This window comes from Podarcis erhardii (genome assembly GCF_964252035.2).
Source record: "Podarcis erhardii genome assembly, chromosome: 1".
Taxonomy (NCBI): Eukaryota; Metazoa; Chordata; class Lepidosauria; order Squamata; family Lacertidae; genus Podarcis; species Podarcis erhardii.
Window position 1 is genome coordinate 61,079,546 of NC_138497.1, and position 17,778 is coordinate 61,097,323.

A 17,778-nucleotide genomic window follows, 5' to 3' on the forward strand; every position below is an offset into this window, starting at 1 on the left:
TATACTTGACTGACAGATGACAAGGTGAAATGGGTTGCGACTTCCGGGTTAGCGCGATCGGCTAATGGCGGATTCCCCCCGAGCTCCGGAGGGAATCGGCTTTGCTGCAGACGGGTCTTACCGCGACGGCGAAGCGGGGACCCTTAGAAACCGCAGGCGCGGAAGCCTGCGGACTTGGTGACTCAGTGGGCACCTCAAGCGCCCCCCGACCCACGAAGAGCCTTTTTAAAGGCTACGGAGAGGGTACGGAGAGTGGCGTGGTGCTGTGAGTAGACCGCTACTGCAGTGAAGCGAAGCCGCGAGCCATGGCCGGAGAGCGCTGACTTTTTTCCCTGAAATTTGGACTTGAAGCAACCCGTGAGTAGAAGGGAATTTGGACCTTAAAAATTTTCACCTTTGAATTCGGTACGACCGGGGGATGTGCTAAAGGGAAGTCCGCACCCCCTCTATCTACAAAAAGATTTAAAGCAAAGATAGGAGAACTAAGGTGGAGAGATCTCTTTTTTGGTATGAGTTAAAAGACATTAATTCCACGAATTTGACAGAAGAAGATTTGTGCTGGAGAGTAAGAGTCGAATTTTGGAAGCTTTTGTTTACCCCCCCCCCTAGACCCGGGAGCGCCCTGTGTGTGAGCTGGAGGAAAAGGAACAAGGAGTTTGACAGCTGTCAAAAGAGCTGTCAAACGGGCAGTTAAAGTTAAATTTTTTTTATGGTTTAACATCTCTCTGGACTAAATTTGTTACATTTGAACTAAAGTGTTTGGGAACAAAAAAAGTTATAAACAACAAAGTATCTGACTGTTGGACTATTAAGTAACCAGAATCCCCTAGGGGAAACTTTGAAACATTGCAATGGCTACAGATGGAAAACTACAGGCAGAGATAGAAAGAATGCTCTTTTTCGTGGGAATACTGCAGGAGCAGAGCACGGCTATGAACAAACAACTTATGACCTTGAACTCTAAAACAAGCAACTCTGCTGAATGCACAAAGGATTTGATTGAAACAGAAGCTGCAGCTGAACAAGAAGAGACATTTTTGGAACTAGGGGAGAGGGAAGAAGGAGCTAAGAAAGTACAGGAGAGCACCAACTTCAAGCCTACATTGTTAGAATATAAAGAAGACGACTTTGGGATTACCAACCAGCGAAAGATGCGAAAGAGGAAAGAGGAAGCCCCTGGAACACTTGGAATATTGGAACTTAAAAGAAATAAGAAATATGATTGGGGCTTCCTCTTTGTACATGGGAGATCAGTTGACTTTTTGCAGCAGTTGTTACCAAGTTTCTTGGATGGGAGAAAATTAGATGAGACTGTGTTTGAGCTCCTTCGAGATCTGAAGATCAACAAAATTTGCTACCAACAAAACCGGCAGAGAGAGACTGACAGAGATTTGAAGGCCTCTGATGTGAGGAATCCAGGCTAGGAACTGTTTTGTGGACATTTAGTTGGGAAGGGACAGAAACCGGGGTAGGGGGGGCGGGAAACAGAATTTTAAAATTTTTATGATTTCTATATTTGTCTATTATGACTTACATTTAATATATGAAAGGGAATTCGTGGAAGGGAATTTGGGTCGACCTTAGAAAAGAATTTAATATTCATAAGAAAATCGGATAAGTAAAATTTGGTCAAGTAATAAGAACCAACTGTAAAAATAATAATAATATGTTAAGGATGAGAGATAAGAATTTGCTGAGTCAATTGTTGGAATTGGGATGTATGAAGGGAGGGTGGGGGGAAGTCAGGGAGGGGGGTTAAGAAAGTTATGAAATTATGCATGTCTTGTTTTTGATTATTTCTGTGTGTAAAATGTGAAAATCTAATAAAAATTATTATTTAAAAAAAGGTGAAATGGGTTGCTTTACCTTTTACATGATGATGCATCCAGTTGCAGTATCATTCTCATGATTATTGATGCAGTGTATCATCAGCTACCATTAGCTGTTGTAAAAAAACAAACATAAAGGATTGAATGAGATACCGTGCTATACAGTGGTACCTCAGGTTAAGAACTTAATTCGTTCCAGAAGTCCATTCTTAACCTGAAACTGTTCTTAAACTGAAGCATCACTTTAGCTAATTGGGCCTCCTGCTGCTGCCGCGCCGCCAGAGCACAATTTCTGTTCTCATCCTGAAGCAAAGTTCTTAACCTGAAGCACTATTTCTGGGTTAGTGGAGTCTGTAACCTGAAGCGTATGTAACCCGAGGTATCACTGTATATTGATACATGTTGTATTTATATTTATAATGGAGTGTGTAAAGGACAAAGCAGTATATAAGCAGGAAGCTAAACTAGCCAGACAGTTAAGAGTGCTGCGGTCATAATACCTAACCTAAATATCTAGGTACTTCTTCAGATCTTTAATCTACACTTGGAAGTTCACTGCTGTAAGCAAACTGCTGCTTTATGCCTAACCCAAATGATCTTCCTCTCTGATTTTTTGTGATTATTTAAAAAAACAAAAACAAAACACCTCATCATAGCGTTTGCTATTCAGCTTGGAAATCTCTCTGGTGAAAAATCACTGAAGGGTCTATAATGAAAAAAAGCTGACAGGCCTTTAATTACAGACCTGTAAATGGCACCACTGGAATACAGTCAGAGCCCTCCATCAGATGTTGGCAGTCTGAATAATTATCTGGTGGCTGAACACTTGTGTGTCCAGTTATCTGTATTCCCCCCCCCCCCATGCTAACCAGCTCAGCTTATTTTCAAATGAATATAGGTGGGTGTTCTGTGGGAGGAATTCAGTGTTGCGCTCTTCTAATTGTTTCATCAACGCAAGCATTTCTCCTTTGCCAGGCAGAACAATCCTCCCTCTCCTACATGTTATTCTGGGGGTTTTTTCTGGCTCTCCAGAGCATATTTGGGGGAGGCACAAGGGAGGGAGTAAACCCCATTGCACTAGCAGGAGCCCTTACATTGGTTTCTCCTAATGTGCCAGGTTAGTTGAATTTAGGCCTGTGTGTGCAAATGCACATACATATGTATGATACACAGACATGTTAACTCAGTATTGAACCACATATTCTACATAGATGGCTTGAATTTATCATAGGAATGATATGCTTTATTGTACTGTCCCAGTATGTTGGACAAGTAACATTCTTACCTAGCTGTACTGTGGTGCTGGTATTGCTGATTTTGAATGTTTTGGAATTGCAACGAGATTTCAGAGGCACCATAAGTATATTATTTGCCTGGGGGTTGTGTGGGTTCAATCTGTGAGACATCGAGATGTGTTTTTTGAATATTGTTTAATGCCAAGTTGTTCAGATTTCTCAGTATAGCTTGCGACACTCTGCAAAAATTGTTTTAATAGCTGCATGCGACCTGTGTGGCAGGAAGTGAAGAACCTGTAGATATCTGAATGTTGCAAGACTAAAATTCCCATTATCCCTGACTGCTGTCCATGCTGCTTGGGGCTGATGGGAGCTGGGAGTCTACTTGGAGGAGTACAGGTTCTCTATCTCTGCTATGAGGTGTACAGTGGGCGCTCGGGTTGCGAACGTGATCCGGCAGGAGGCACGTTCACAACCCGCAGCTCATGTCTGCGCACGTGCAGGTCGCAACTCGGCGCTTCTGCACTTGTGCAAAGCACGATTTAGCGCTTCTGCGTGAGCGCCGAAACCCAGAAGTAGCCCATTCCGGTACTTCCGGGTTTGGCGCGGTGCGCAACCCAAAACCACACAATCTGGAGCGTCTGTAACCCAAGGTATGACTATATTCTTTGCTCTCCTGAGAATTTAAGCCATTGTGTTTCTTATTTACTTTTTACTGGAAACTTGCAAACTTTCACAAATAGGATTTGGGGCTCCAGTATAATGGCTTTGTAGCATCGCCAAGTATTGCCACACTAATTCTTTCTTTCTCTTTTCTGTTAGATTGTCCTGGATGTTGGTTGTGGAACTGGAATCCTTTCCATGTTTGCTGCCAAAGCAGGTGCAAAGAAGGTGATAGGAGTAGACCAGTCTGAAATTATCTATCAAGCTATGGACATCATTAGGTAAGAGTATTTTAGAAACTTGAATTCCCTGCATTAATATTCTGTGGGAGGAATACAGTGTTGCACTCTTCTAATTGTTTCATCAGCGCAAGCATTTCTCCTTTGCCAGGCAGAACAATCCTCCCTCTCCTACATGTTATTCTGGCTCTCCAGAGCATATTTGGGGGAGGCACAAGGGAGGGAGTAAACCCCATTGCACTAGCAGGAGCCCTTACATTGGTTTCTCCTAATGTGCCAGGTTAGTTGAATTTAGGCCTGTGTGTGCACATGCACATACATATGTATGATACACAGACATGTTAACTCAGTATTTATGCACCCATTTTTGGGTGCCCATCTGCATTTAAGAGTGTGGCACTTTATATTTTTAAGTAACACTAATTGTCCCCTGTACATTGCCTGGTTTACTGGCAAGGGATGCTGTTGCATAGTACTGTCAGCAAAGCCATTATTTAAATTCACCACTAGGTCAAGAACAGCAAATTATGGGATCCAGGGACATGGCCCAATGTTTAGGAGCCTCTAGCGCTCACTGTTAATGAGAACAGGAAAACAACATTTGCACCTAAAGTGGCAAAACAGCTGCCTTTCACAACATTGCAATTAGATTTCAACACTGTTTTTTATATTGCTTGTATTCTATTCCCACTTTGGGATATTATAAAGACCTTGGCAAATAAGCTCATATATGGACATCTGATTGGGTATATTTCTAGCTCTTAAGGTGCAAGGTATAGAAAGGACTACCATTGCAGTTAAGGCAATTCATTTTTTCAGATCCTGCTCAAATTGGCGGGTTTGAGCACGTTACAACATGATGTGTGCAATACCTCTATCATGGAACTGCAGTTTCTACAAAGAGCAGTTATCTAGGCTTATCCTTTTTCTGAAGGGCTGCAGGCAGCTGTTGCATTAAGAAACTGCCATTTGGACTAATTTTTTATTCCTTCATTACGGAGTACAGGAAAACCTTGCTACACTTTGTATCTGAGATAATTATGAAAATACCTGTCAGCGCAACAGTTTTGGAGTTGTTTGATTTGCATGCCATGGTAGGGGCAAAAGTGGGATTAAAAGAACTAATCTTATGACAGTGATGAATGATTTCTAGGAGTACCCAGTGAACAGTTGCTCTAAGGTTACATCTGCTGATCGTAAAATTGTTTCATTTGTCTCTAATTCACATTAAAACAATTTGTAAGAGTCTTGTTACAGACTTTCAGAGTAGCTGTCACAGCCACCCATTTTGAATACATAGTATGCATTCAGACGATCTTATCTTGGTTTAAGTTGAGATATGTGAGTGCACCTTCCATGCCCCCATTGAATCACCACACTTCCCCTATTGTGTTTGTGAGTGAACAAGCCCAGAAGTATTCAATCCATACTGGGAAACTATGGTTAATGGCTTCAGAGCAAGCCACGATATGAAGCCATTGTTAAATTGTTTTCATATCCTGGCTTGTTCCAGGGCTGTTGGCCATGATTTTCTTGTTCAAACTGAGGATCTTCTGGAATGTCTGCCTAAGCTGAGAAGTGATTGGTAGTGAAGGTTGGCCAATCCCCATTGATCAGTAATCAGTCACCAGAGGCCAAAGTGCCTTGAGTGCCGCCATGAATGTACTTTAATTTACATGGAGGGCAGAGACTGGGTTCATAGTTTTGCATGTACAGTCCCCCTAGGTGCTGTATCATTGTTCACTTCTGCGATGCCCTATGTCATTGGCTATGTGTAAAATAAATCATTTTGATATCTCACGTGGTAAAAAGTCCATTGCTAAATTCCTGAGCATCATCACTGCCGTCCCCCCCCCCCATCGTTCTTTTGTGGGTCTGTTAGGGTAATGCTATTGTTGGAGCACTTGTGAATCTTGATCAGAAGGCGTGTAACATTCTCGATGTTGTGCTTGCAGACTCAATGGACTGGGAGATACTATTTCTTTGATCAAAGGAAGAATTGAAGAAGTTGATTTGCCCATTGACAAAGTGGATGTTGTCATATCTGAGTGGATGGTGAGTGCACAAATATGTTCTCTTAGATTTTATCAGCAATACTTGATCTGATTTTAGTGAACTTTGTCACTGTGTGTTTAAATTATATATATTGTCAGATGTTTCGGCATTATGTGTGGGTATGCCAAGGGGAGGGCATTACTGTGGAGGCAGTAATGCTTCCGAATGCACAAGGCAAGAGTACTCTTCTGGTCTTCTCCTGCCTGGCCACTGTGAAAATAGGATCCTGGACCAGATAAGCCACTGGCTTCATACAGCAAAATAGTCTTATGTTCTTAATGAACAGCCAATATTTTAATTGTCTGTTCATATGTGTTCAGCTTCTACTTATACAAATTAGCCTGAGAAACTGATGCAAATTATGCGTGATTTTTGTGTGTGTAAACAATCCAGGAAGTGTGGCTTTGTGGACCCACACACAAATTCATGTTCTAGAGCTTTCTATTAACATGACATGATAGTGTATCTTTCAAAATGCTGCATTTCCATAACACAACGGGTAATGCAGTATAAAAGGAACACTAGAAACCACGTCAGAAGCGCTGTGATTGGGGTGGGGTGGATACCAAATTGCATCATAGTTGTTCCGTATAACTTTCTTGTTTGAACAGCCTGATAATTATAATTGTGATGGCATATACACCTGGAAAAACTTCTCTGAAATAGAAATAGTCGGTGAGTGTTAGAAAAGAAGTCTTGCTATTTTTATAGATATGTTTGTGCATCAGGTCAGCTTCTCTAATGGTATTGCAGCATGGAAATTTGAGACTTGCATAAAGCCAAATATCCTTGGGAAAATAGAGAAGACTTGTGGTAGCAGACAATGTTCTGATCCATTTATTTGAGGAAGATGTTCCTTCAAAACAGTGGAATGAAGTGGTGTATCATAATGAAAAGGTCAGAAGTATTGGGGGGGGGGGTGGAGAAGATCTACTTGCTTCCTTCTTCAAACTTAAAAGTGAATGAATGAATAGTCACTTGCCAGCAAATGTATTTATGTTTCTTGGATGGCTAGCAGCCTCGTGATGACAAATATTGTAGGCTGATTCCATTTTTCATACCATACATAATTTATGGAAGTCTAATAAAAACGTACGTGACCTACTTTAAATCCTAACATCTTTTGAAGAAACTGTGTTGATATACTCCAGTAGAACTTTCCTGCAGAAATTTAGGGAATAAGGCTGCTTTTTGAACATAAGATTCTGTGTTGTAACAACATTAGACTGGAATAGACACCTGCTTATGTATTTGATTATTAACTGTTTGACTTCTGTGCTATTCTAGCTCTTCTGTTTTACTTAAATATGTCAGCATCGCCCTTGAGCCAGTGTCACCAACTGGACTCATCCACTTCAGCCCCGACTGGGCTAGGCGAGCTGGGTAGCACTTCCAGAGACCACCTTCTGCGCAGGAACAGGTCAAAGTGCTGTGAACTCACAGCTTAGAGTTGTGAGCACCGGATTCACTTCCACAAGAAGACAGTCATCACACAGCAGAGTACAGCAGAGTCTAGCAGAGTATAAACAACTCAGAGAGCAGCTCTGTAGAATATCTTCTTTATTCTATCTACAACTATACAAACTATATACAGAGCTAAATGGGTCTTTGCATAAAGAAATGCTGAACCGCACTGAGTGTCTGCAGCTGCTCCTAGCAGCAACCTTATCTATACACACGATCTCTAACACTCAGTCTCTCTCTCTCTCCGACACACTGACTGACTGACTCTTTGATGTGGTGCTGAAGTAGAATAAGTAGAGAGCAGAACACCGCCCCCTCCTCTCTGGAGAATCAGCAGAGACATCAGGAGATTCTTGGATATGGGAGGGGTGAAATCTCCTCATCCTCCCCCATTTCATCCGACCATTTCAAGAATCTTTAATATAACTGCAATTTACACACACACTCCAAAAGTTGTTCTCTGCTTACAACCTTTGTTAACACATTTGCGGGTATCTCTTTCCCACTTTATCTAAGACACTTTAACAATACCATTTAACAGTTACTGCAACCACTCTGTGTCCATTAGGAAAGAGTTAAATCACAAACCTCAATCTGTAATACACACAAAATACACATTGTGATTACACAAATGAATAAGCAGCTTCTAAAAAAAAATTTCATACACGATCTCTAACACTCAGTCTCTCTCTCTCTCTCCGACACACTGACTGACTGACTCTTTGATGTGGTGCTGGAGTAGAATAAGTAGAGAGCACAACACACACACCCTCCTCTCTGGAGAATCAGCAGAGACATCAGGAGATTCTTGGATATGGGAGGGGTGAAATCTCCTCAAAATACTCCCGTTGCACACTTGTACTTGAATATACATCCTTTGTTTGCTGGCAAGATCTCAGTGATTGTGTTCAGATGTACTGCTAAATGTTGGTTTAGCGCTATCCTCCTCTCTAGTTCATGCACTCTCTCTACCCTCATGGCCAAGAGGAGAAGTTTGGAAGCTTTTGCTATTTTAGCTAACTACAGCCTGTTACCTCCAAACCAGAAAACGTTGTTTAACACTGTGATTGGTCTCATAACCCATGGTTTGAAGCAGGCTTCTTCAGAAATTGACCACAGTTGGTTTTGAACTTTGTTTTCTGGTTTGAAGGAAGCAACAAGCCATAGCTAAGCAAAATCTGAACTTTTCCGAACCGTACTGGCAAGAGTTCAGGAACCTTGAAAGGAAGAAAGACTTACATAGCACTAAACTATGGTATAGATTTTTGTCTATCTTGGTGCTAACAGAGGTACTATAAATATCTTAAGTTACTTGTACTGTATGTGAGAATCTATACAACATGAACCTTGTTGGATGAAATCCTTTCCACAATTATTTGGGAATTAAAGGTAAAGAGACCCCTGACCATTGGGTCCAGTCGTGGCCAACTCTGGGGTTGTGGCGCTCATCTTGCTTTATTGGCAGAGGGAGCCGGTGTACCACTTCCTGGTCATGTGGCCAGCATGACTAAGCCGCTTCTGGCGAACCAGAGCAGCACACGGAAACACTATTTACCTTCCCGCCGGAGCAGTACCTATTTATCTACTTGCACTTTGACGTGCTTTCGAACTGCTAGGTTGGCAGGAGCAGGGACCGAGCAATGGGCGTTCATCCCGTCGCGGGGATTCAAACCGCCAACCTTCTGATCGGCAAGCCCTAGGCTCTATGGTTTAACCCACAGCGCTACCTGCGTAATCCTATTTGGGAATTAGTCCTGTTGGAAATAGGACGTTTTACATGCAAAGGATTGTACTGTTAAGCAGCCATGTTAGCAAATGAAGAATAATTTTAAAAATCTGCTTTTAGAATACACTGCAACAATACTGTTAGGAAGACAGATATGAAATAATTGGGGCTAATATTGTAGCAATAGTTTTAAAGGCTTTACTCGGGCGCTAGAATAGCATTTAGAAGTGCTTAGAAGCATAGGTCAGTGTTTACACACAATGCGTATATTTTTGTGCTAGTTGGAAGCTAAGAAATGTGTCTTGGGTATCGTTCGTATTGCAGGAGCAGTGGACTATATATCTTAGGTGAGCAGGCTTTGTGAACAAGGCTGCTTTGTATGCAGTCAGAATTGTGCTTCTGTTCCCTCGAGGTACTGAATTTTAAGAGGTAATGCTGTTTTACAGTAATTAGGGTAATTCTACATTCAGTAGTTAACTGAAATGAGAACGGCTGTGCAATATGCTGGTGCTAGTTTCTCTGAACATTCATTTTATCAGTTGAGGGAGATGATTCCATGTGTGTGTACACCTGGGAGGAAGCTTTTCAGCACAGGCTTCACATTTCACCCCATGTTTAGTTTCCTTAAATGTTCCTACTGGAAATAATGAGTGCAGATAGCAGAACAAGCAGAATGCCTTAGGGTTATGGGCTGATTCCCCCCCCCCCCCAATTATCATGCTAGTCTGGAAAGGGGAGACTTTACCTTTGGAAACATGTTGTAGAATCTAGGACAGTTTGCACCTATGTTTGATGCATCTCTCAGGAGGGCATAGAGCTGGCAGTGTCCAGGACTATTGTCATATTTGAGGTAGACCTCCTCAAGCAAGTTTTCCAGTGGCAAAGGGGTAGCCAGTGCCAGGCAGCAACAGCAATGGGCAGTGGCACTTCTCCATCCTCTTGGTACACCTTCAGTCCAGCCTGACAACGAGAACTACTGTACAAGTCATAAGAACATAACCAAAGACCTGCTGGATCAGATGAAATGAAAGCTACCCAGCATCCTATTTCCCACAATGTCCAAACAGATGCTAATGGGAAGCCCATAAGGAGAAGGGCAAATAGGGCTCTACCACTGTTACTCCCAGCAACCAAGCATTCAAAAACGTGATACCTCTGGTCCTGGAGGTCGAAATAGCCATCAACTGCATCTTTGTTTCCTCAGGGTATATGTGGCCTTTGAGGCAGTTGCTGTCTTTTAAGATGGAGATGACTAACATAGCCCTTCAGCGAATAGCCAGGGAAGATGGGAATTAGTTCAACATCATCTGGATGGGCGCAGGACGACCACCCTTGCTTTAAGAGTGGCATATGTTTCCCTCGTGGCTTTTGTTATCACTGCAGCATTGTTTCAACTAGGATGGAGGTGGGGAACCTAAAGTTGTTGGACTCCAACTCCCATCAGCCCCAACCCAGTATATCAGTGGTCAGGAATTAAGGGAGTTGGTTTCCAGCAACTATCTAGAGGGCCGTGGGTTCCCCATCCTTGAACTTGGAACAAATAAGCAGGAGAAGTAGGTTAAAACTAATTGAAACTGATTTGAGCTAAACAGTCCTTGGGATGTGGATTTCTTATATAGACAGTGTTAAAATGATGACCTTCAATATATTTCAGCTTCTGATAATGTCGGGTGTAACCAGTTTCTTTTGAGAGATGTGATTTCTTGTAAATTGTTATAGCCTACTTCAATTTTGCCTATTGTGTCTTTTATGGCATGAGCTTTCATTTGAAGCAAGAGGCTTTCCTTCCTTGACAAAAAGACCCCCTCCGAATTCTATTTAAAAGTCAAATTGGGCACAGTAACCTTTTTTTCCACCAGCCAGGACAGTCTAATTTGATTTAAATTTTCCTGCTTCTTGATGTAGAACAATTTATAACTACAGGAATACGCCTCAAACAATCCTTTTTATTGCTTACAATAGTGTGCTTCTATAAAGAGAAAATGATTTCTTCCTTTTAGTTCATCTGATTGGATGATATTCTGCTAAGTCATACTTCATAACTTACATCCATAGATTTCATTGGCTTTACTGGAATAGGAATGAGTTGAATATCACCCAGAGTGAACATGTCAATTGCATGCCATGGTTTTGCTGCTCATCTAAGTCATTAATATTCTGCTCACATATCTGTGCAGTACAGAACCCTTTGCTGTAATTAATTTTGAAGGTGCTAATGCGAGGTTTTTATTTTTTAAAAAATCCTGAACCTTGTCAGTGTAGAAGCAGGAGAGTCCCTGAGTATCATAGGAGAAAATGTCAGGTATAATTCTCTTTCCAGATGGCACCCCTACAGGTGAGGCAGCAGCCTGTGAAATTACATTCTAAATTATACCAGAGATGAGCACCACACATAGAGCAATGCATTCAGAGATTAGTAATAAATGACTTGATTCAATATGAGGGATAGTTTGTTAGTGAGATGCAAGGATGTGATATTTCATGAGAAGTAAAACTTGCAGGACCAAATGCCAGTGAGAGAACACAATGTTTATTGAAAACCAGCATAGCTGTAGTTTGACTCACCTTTTCATACAGCACATGACAGCATAAAAACATTGTGTTGCAGCCAGTAGTGGTTTTAGGCTAGTGGGTAAAGAAGATCAGTAGGTGATCTGAGAGGCCAAAAATATATGTGGTGGGAGAGATGGTGGTTCATTACTCCTGCCATAGATTATAACAATAAAAGTCAGAATCAATTTTTAAAAAAACCAAAACAAATGAGCAACAAAAGATCTCTCAGTGCAATAGCCATAAAGCCTCAGTCATTTAACCAATTAAAGATCATTTGTGCTTGTGTGCATTCTTGCTGGGTTGGATAAAGTGAAGCACATTTGGTCAAAAATCCTAATTTTGCATATATGCTCACATAGTATGAACTGATGGTGACTGACCAGGAATGAGACCTTGGAAATGTAGAGGATAGCTTCATGAAGATGTAGATCTGGATCATTAGGAAATTCAATCATTAGGGATTGAAAATAAAATAGCCAAGACCAATGCCATTACACAAACCTATGGTGGAAATAAGTTCTGATCACCTCACCTGAAAATCATAGAATAATAGAGTTGGCAGGGATCCTGGGGGTCATCTAGTCCAACTCCCTGCAATGCTGGAATCTCAACATGCCGTCTCCCATCCAATATAATACCATACCAACCCCTGCTTAGCTTTGCCAATGTGCAAGCAGTTTTATTGCTGCACTGAGTGAGTACTGTAGAGCTGAAAAGGGTCTTGAAAAGGGCAACCAAAATGATCAAGAAGAGGTTTGAATAACTCCCCTACAACATTCGGGGCTCTTTCGTTTAAAGAAAAATTGTTGGGGGGCACAGAAGACATGATCAGAGAGGGATTTAAGATGATGCCTGGCATAGAGAAAGTAGATAGGGATAACTTTTTCTTTCTCTCCCATGATCCTGGAACTCTGGGACATTCAATGATGCTGATTATCTGAATATTCAGTGTGTAGTTATGGAATTTGCTTCCACGAGAGCCAGTGGTTGCCCAATGGCTTTAAAAGAGGATTAGACAAATTCATGCCTACTGATGGCTGTGTTCTGTCTCCACTTTTAGAGCCGCTATGCCTCTGAATGCTAGCTCAGTTGTCGGGAATAACTTGTGGGAAGAGCACTGTTGCACACAGGTCCTGCTTGCAGGCTTCCCACAGGCGATCTGGTTGGCCACTGGAAGAACAAAATGCTGGACTAGATGAGCCTTTGGGCTCATCCAGCACGACTGTTCTTACACTAGCTGAGGGCTAGTGTTGGCTCTATGCAGCAAGTAATTCTTTCTGACAGCATAAACATTGTGCACACTCACAATCCTCTGACCTGCCACTTCGAGGGGAACAAGAGGGAACATATACTGAGCCTCTGTTCTGCAAAGGCAGGGATCTCTTCAGAGACCTACAATTTTACTGCAATTTGGAATGTGGATGGGGAAACCTACACTAATGGCAATAGTAGTGGGAATTTATTTCACAACACTGTGTATTGCACAGCACTAACTGTTAAAGTGCTTGTGGAAATAATTGTTAAATTACAGCAGGCATCTGCAGTAGAGAGAGAACAGAATAACTTTCGAACGATCCTCCAGTACTTGTGCTTTGAAAAACAAATTTTAAACTGAAAACATGGAACCTGATTAAATTGATACGTAGCACTGTCTTCTTTTCATTGTGGTGTTTTTTTTTCTCTCCTTCCTCTCATTTTCCCAGGGTTATTTCCTTCTTTTTGAGTCAATGCTGGATTCTGTCATTTATGCAAGGGACAAGTACCTGGCAGAAGGAGGCTCAGGTTAGTTCTAGAATTCTAATAAATAATCAAGCTCTGGGGAAACCTAAAAGATTTAGATTCTGCTATGCATGACTAAGAAAGTTCTTACCTGCGATGAAAAATGTTTCCATTAGCGGAAGCTCCAAGGCATTCATTTCATAGTATGGGTAATACAAAAGCATTAATGGGATACTTGGGCCTTAAACGAAATAGCGTTTTCAAGAGCACTTTGACTTCTTCAAGATATTGAAGTATAAACCTTGAAAGTTTATTTTTTAAAAATCAGTAAATAGCACGGCAATAAGGTAGTCAGAAACTGAGCATTGAAATAGCTGCATTTATCTAACTCAGCTGGGTAGCTAACTAATCTGGCTAATTTCTAAAGGTTCATTAATATACTGGCTATTCTGAGCATGTAATGTTAAACCCTGGTTTAGCACTCCTCCCATACATTTGGGAGGAGGAGTTTGGCAGTGTTTGTTTCACTTTTACTGAAGCTTGGCTTGTGATTGTTTGAACCAGTATACCTCTGAATACCAGTTGTGGGTAGGGAGAGCTCTGTTGCACAAAGTGCTGGACTAGAAGAAACTTTGGCCTGATCCAGCCTGGTTTTATTTCTAAAACCAACTCTAGTAATTTCAAACCATGGTTTATGAAGCTGCCATGTTAAATTTGCCAGAGTTCATTCTAAACTAGGATCCCTGGTTCAAGCATAACAAGTGAAACTAAACTCATACAAAGCCTAGTCTTCCGAACACGTGAGAGAGAGTGCCAGGAGTATAATGTATGCATGGACTGAGTATACCTGCAGGAGAGAGCGAACAGAGTTAATATACCACCGCTCCAATCCTGGAAACGGGCTGCCAACAGGACTGACCGTGATTAGAACCTTCACTGACAGTTAGTTAAATAAGAGGAATACATTGTTTCCATGGTCTCCGTCTGCGTTTAAAAAGGAGTAAAAGTAACAGAAAATTGAAACTAACTTTATTGTTTGAATTGAGTTTAAAAGGACTAATACAAATAGAAACTGTTTCCCTCTAGAGGAACTGTTTCCCTCTAGAGGAAGCTTTTGAAACTGTCACAAGAGTTGAGCTGGGGGAATTTCCAGCTGCAAGATAAAAACCTGTGAGATTCTGGGGACCTTGAATCGGTTAAGAATGTTGACAGAAGAGGCCTTAGTGGTTGTATATGTAAGATAAGTGACTCACTGGAACAGCTCCACAAAAAGGTGGATGTGGTAACTACCAAAATTGACAATTTAGGACAAAAAGTGAACACCAATATAGAAAATATTCAGAAACTGACACAGGAATCTACTTTGACATGGCAAACTGCGGAGAAGGCTAGGGAGAAAGTTATTGCCATTGAACCTAAAGTAACACAATTGGAGAGAGAGAAAGTCTTAGCCTTACAGATGCAATTTGATGACCATAAGTTGATGCCTGCTATGATTGAATTTAAAGAAAATCAGATTTCGAGGATCAGAGCCCTACCTGAACTAGAGAAGGAAAGTTTGATAGATTTCCTTACACAGGAATTTGATGACTTTTGGGACCGGGACTTGGGTCAAGAAGAGATTAAAACTGTGAGGGCTCTCGGACTTGGAAGAGGAGGGAAAAAAGAGAAGAACAAAATATGAGACTGTTGGAACTACCAGAGGAACTTGGAAGAACAACAGTCAAGAGTGGAAATTTTGAAAGACGTCCTGAAATACCTTTCGGATCTTAGATTTAACTACGGAGATTTGGTTGCCCTGTCGAGAAGGAATAAAATCATCTTTAGGTGGGAGTTTCCCCGAGATCTACTCTTTAGCCTCAAAGGAAGGAAAATGAAAATAAGATCAGTGGAAGACAAAGTAAAGTTCATGTATAAATATGAAGTAGACTCGCAGAAGGGACTTGGAAAAGAGTTAAGAGCATCGGACAGAAGATCACCAGGTTGATGGACTATAGGGAATTGGTGGATATGACTGGCAGAATCCGGGACCAGGGAGAAGAGTCGGTGGAAGAAGATTGGAAAAAGTTTAAAGACTATTTATAAAAATATTGTAAAATTAATGAGTGTTAGAAAAATGTTGGAAAGGAGCTATATGGCTTTAGTAGAAATGTTACAAGGAATTAAGTACAAATAGATTATTAGAGTATTAAAGGGAAAATAAAGTTAAAATATGTTAAGACAATTATATATTAAAGGGAAAAATAAGGTTAGAATATGTTAAGATAAATTACAGGACAGAAAACAGAGGAAGATGGAAAGGAATTGCTGAAACAGTTAATTAAAATGGAATACAAAAAGGGAGGTGTGAGGAGGTCGTTGAAACAAGTAAATGAAAGTTAAGATACTGAACTTATTAGATGTGTTTTAAATTGTGTTTGTTTGGTTTTGTTAATTTAATGTTTGGGGGTTGGTGTTGTGTGGTGTTTTTGCTTTTGTATTGTATTGTTTTGTTTGGTTTAATTCTTTGCCTTTCTTTTGCAGTCTTTAAAATGTTAATAAATATTATTTTTTTAAAAAGGAGTATAATGTATGCAATCTCTATACTTATGTTTTGCTCATAGCAGCTCATCCACAGGACACTAAACTGTGCTTTTGGCATTGCATGTAGATGCAGCTACTGTATGACTACAGAAGCCCACTTTGCCTTTGAAAGGATGACACCATTTACCATGTTGACTAGTTGCCTGGGTTAAGAAAGAATTAGAGGAGTACTAGGGATCTCATGCTTGGTAATCTGCTTTGGTTATCTTTTACATTCATAAAACAGTCTTGTGTGCCTTAAAAGTGCCACATAATGCTCTTGTTGCTTTTGCTGTGAGAGGCTAACACTGTGACCCCTCTGGAAGTTCACTTGTTTGAATAAAGACCCGATTTTCCTTCTGTGGTGTATTCAAGGAAGTGGGAACCAGAGATGATTGTATGGTGTGGTGTTGCTGTTTTATGTATCTCTTTAATTCTGGGTTTGTGTTTACCTTTTTATGCCACCCTGGAAATGGAAAGATGAATTAATACATACATATGCAGGGTTTTTGTTCTAAATTGCACATTGCTACAGAATCACCTGCCATAGTCATATAATAAATTTGATAAATTATAGAAACCTAGGCATGCCATTCTGTAGCAATGGTAATCTATGGGTGTTCTAATATATTTCTTTCCTTCTAGTTTTTAGAGTCCCATGCATTCATCACATTTTATTTTACACTAGTCTTTTTTTCATTGCCTAATATGCAGGCTTTTATGAAATTGAAATCTGAGTATATTTTAGATTTTGTTCTTTTTTCCTGTACACTTCTCCAGAACTCCAAAAAACTGTTTCTTAGAAAACCAGTCTCTGTAGCAATGATAAAAAGTGATCAACATTGGCAGTGCTTGTTTCATGCTGCAAAACCACTGGCTAGCTTTCTCTTCCCAGTTTATCTATAGAAACTGTTCTAAACAAGCTGAAATTCTGACCTGTGAGTTTCTCCTTTGAAATACCTACATTCTTTACTGCTGTTTCAACTGTTCTTCTCCATGACTAGGTCAAGGACTCAGGCAGAATTTTATGTCCTTTCAAGTTGGAGCAAACACCTGTTTGAGTTGTTTCTTGGTGGGAAATTGGTTTCGTATTAGAGACCTAATAAGCACTTAGATGAGACGCGGGTGGCGCTGTGGGTTAAACCACAGAGCCTAGGACTTGCTAATCAGAAAGTCAGCGGTTCGAATCCCCACGACGGGATGAGCTGCCGTTGCTTGGTCCCTGCTCCTGCCAACCTAGCAGTTCGAAAGCACGTCAAAGTGCAAGTAGATAAATAGGTACCGCTCCGGCGGGAAGGTAAACGGCGTTTCCGTGCGCTGCTCTGGTTCTCCAGAAGCGGCTTAGTCCTGCTGGCCACATGACCCGGAAGCTGTACGCCAGCTCCCTTGGCCAATAAAGCGAGATGAGCGCCACAACCCCAGAGTCGGCCACGACTGGACCTAATGGTCAGGGGTCCCTTTACCTTTTTAAGCACTTGGATATAGTTTGGCCCAAACCAAAACCCGCTTCATATGTATTTTCATTCCTTCTTCCTGCTTATAGAGTTAGATTGTGGAACATTTAATTCTGACTTTCTGCAATAGGAATTGTTGAGTCATCTGTGCTCACTGATCCACCTACTAGCAATGTGCACAGCTGTATGGCTTAATTAAAAATGGTGCTTAGCCAGGGGAAATATTTTCAAGGCAGACTGCAGCATTTAAAGCATCCTGGGAATTTGGACCTTTGCCCA

At 41.1% G+C, this 17,778-nt stretch overlaps 1 protein-coding gene across 1 annotated transcript in view; it reads left to right on the forward strand.

Moving 5' to 3' along the window:
- Positions 1 to 17,778, forward strand: part of PRMT3 (protein arginine methyltransferase 3) — a 64,046-nt gene that overhangs the window by 16,194 nt on the left and 30,074 nt on the right. The window contains exons 9-11 of the mRNA XM_081835366.1: positions 3,887 to 4,008; positions 5,922 to 6,021; positions 13,468 to 13,546. Of these exons, the coding sequence (XP_081691492.1) occupies positions 3,887 to 4,008; positions 5,922 to 6,021; positions 13,468 to 13,546 (301 nt within the window). The remainder of the gene's footprint in view (positions 1 to 3,886; positions 4,009 to 5,921; positions 6,022 to 13,467; positions 13,547 to 17,778) is intronic.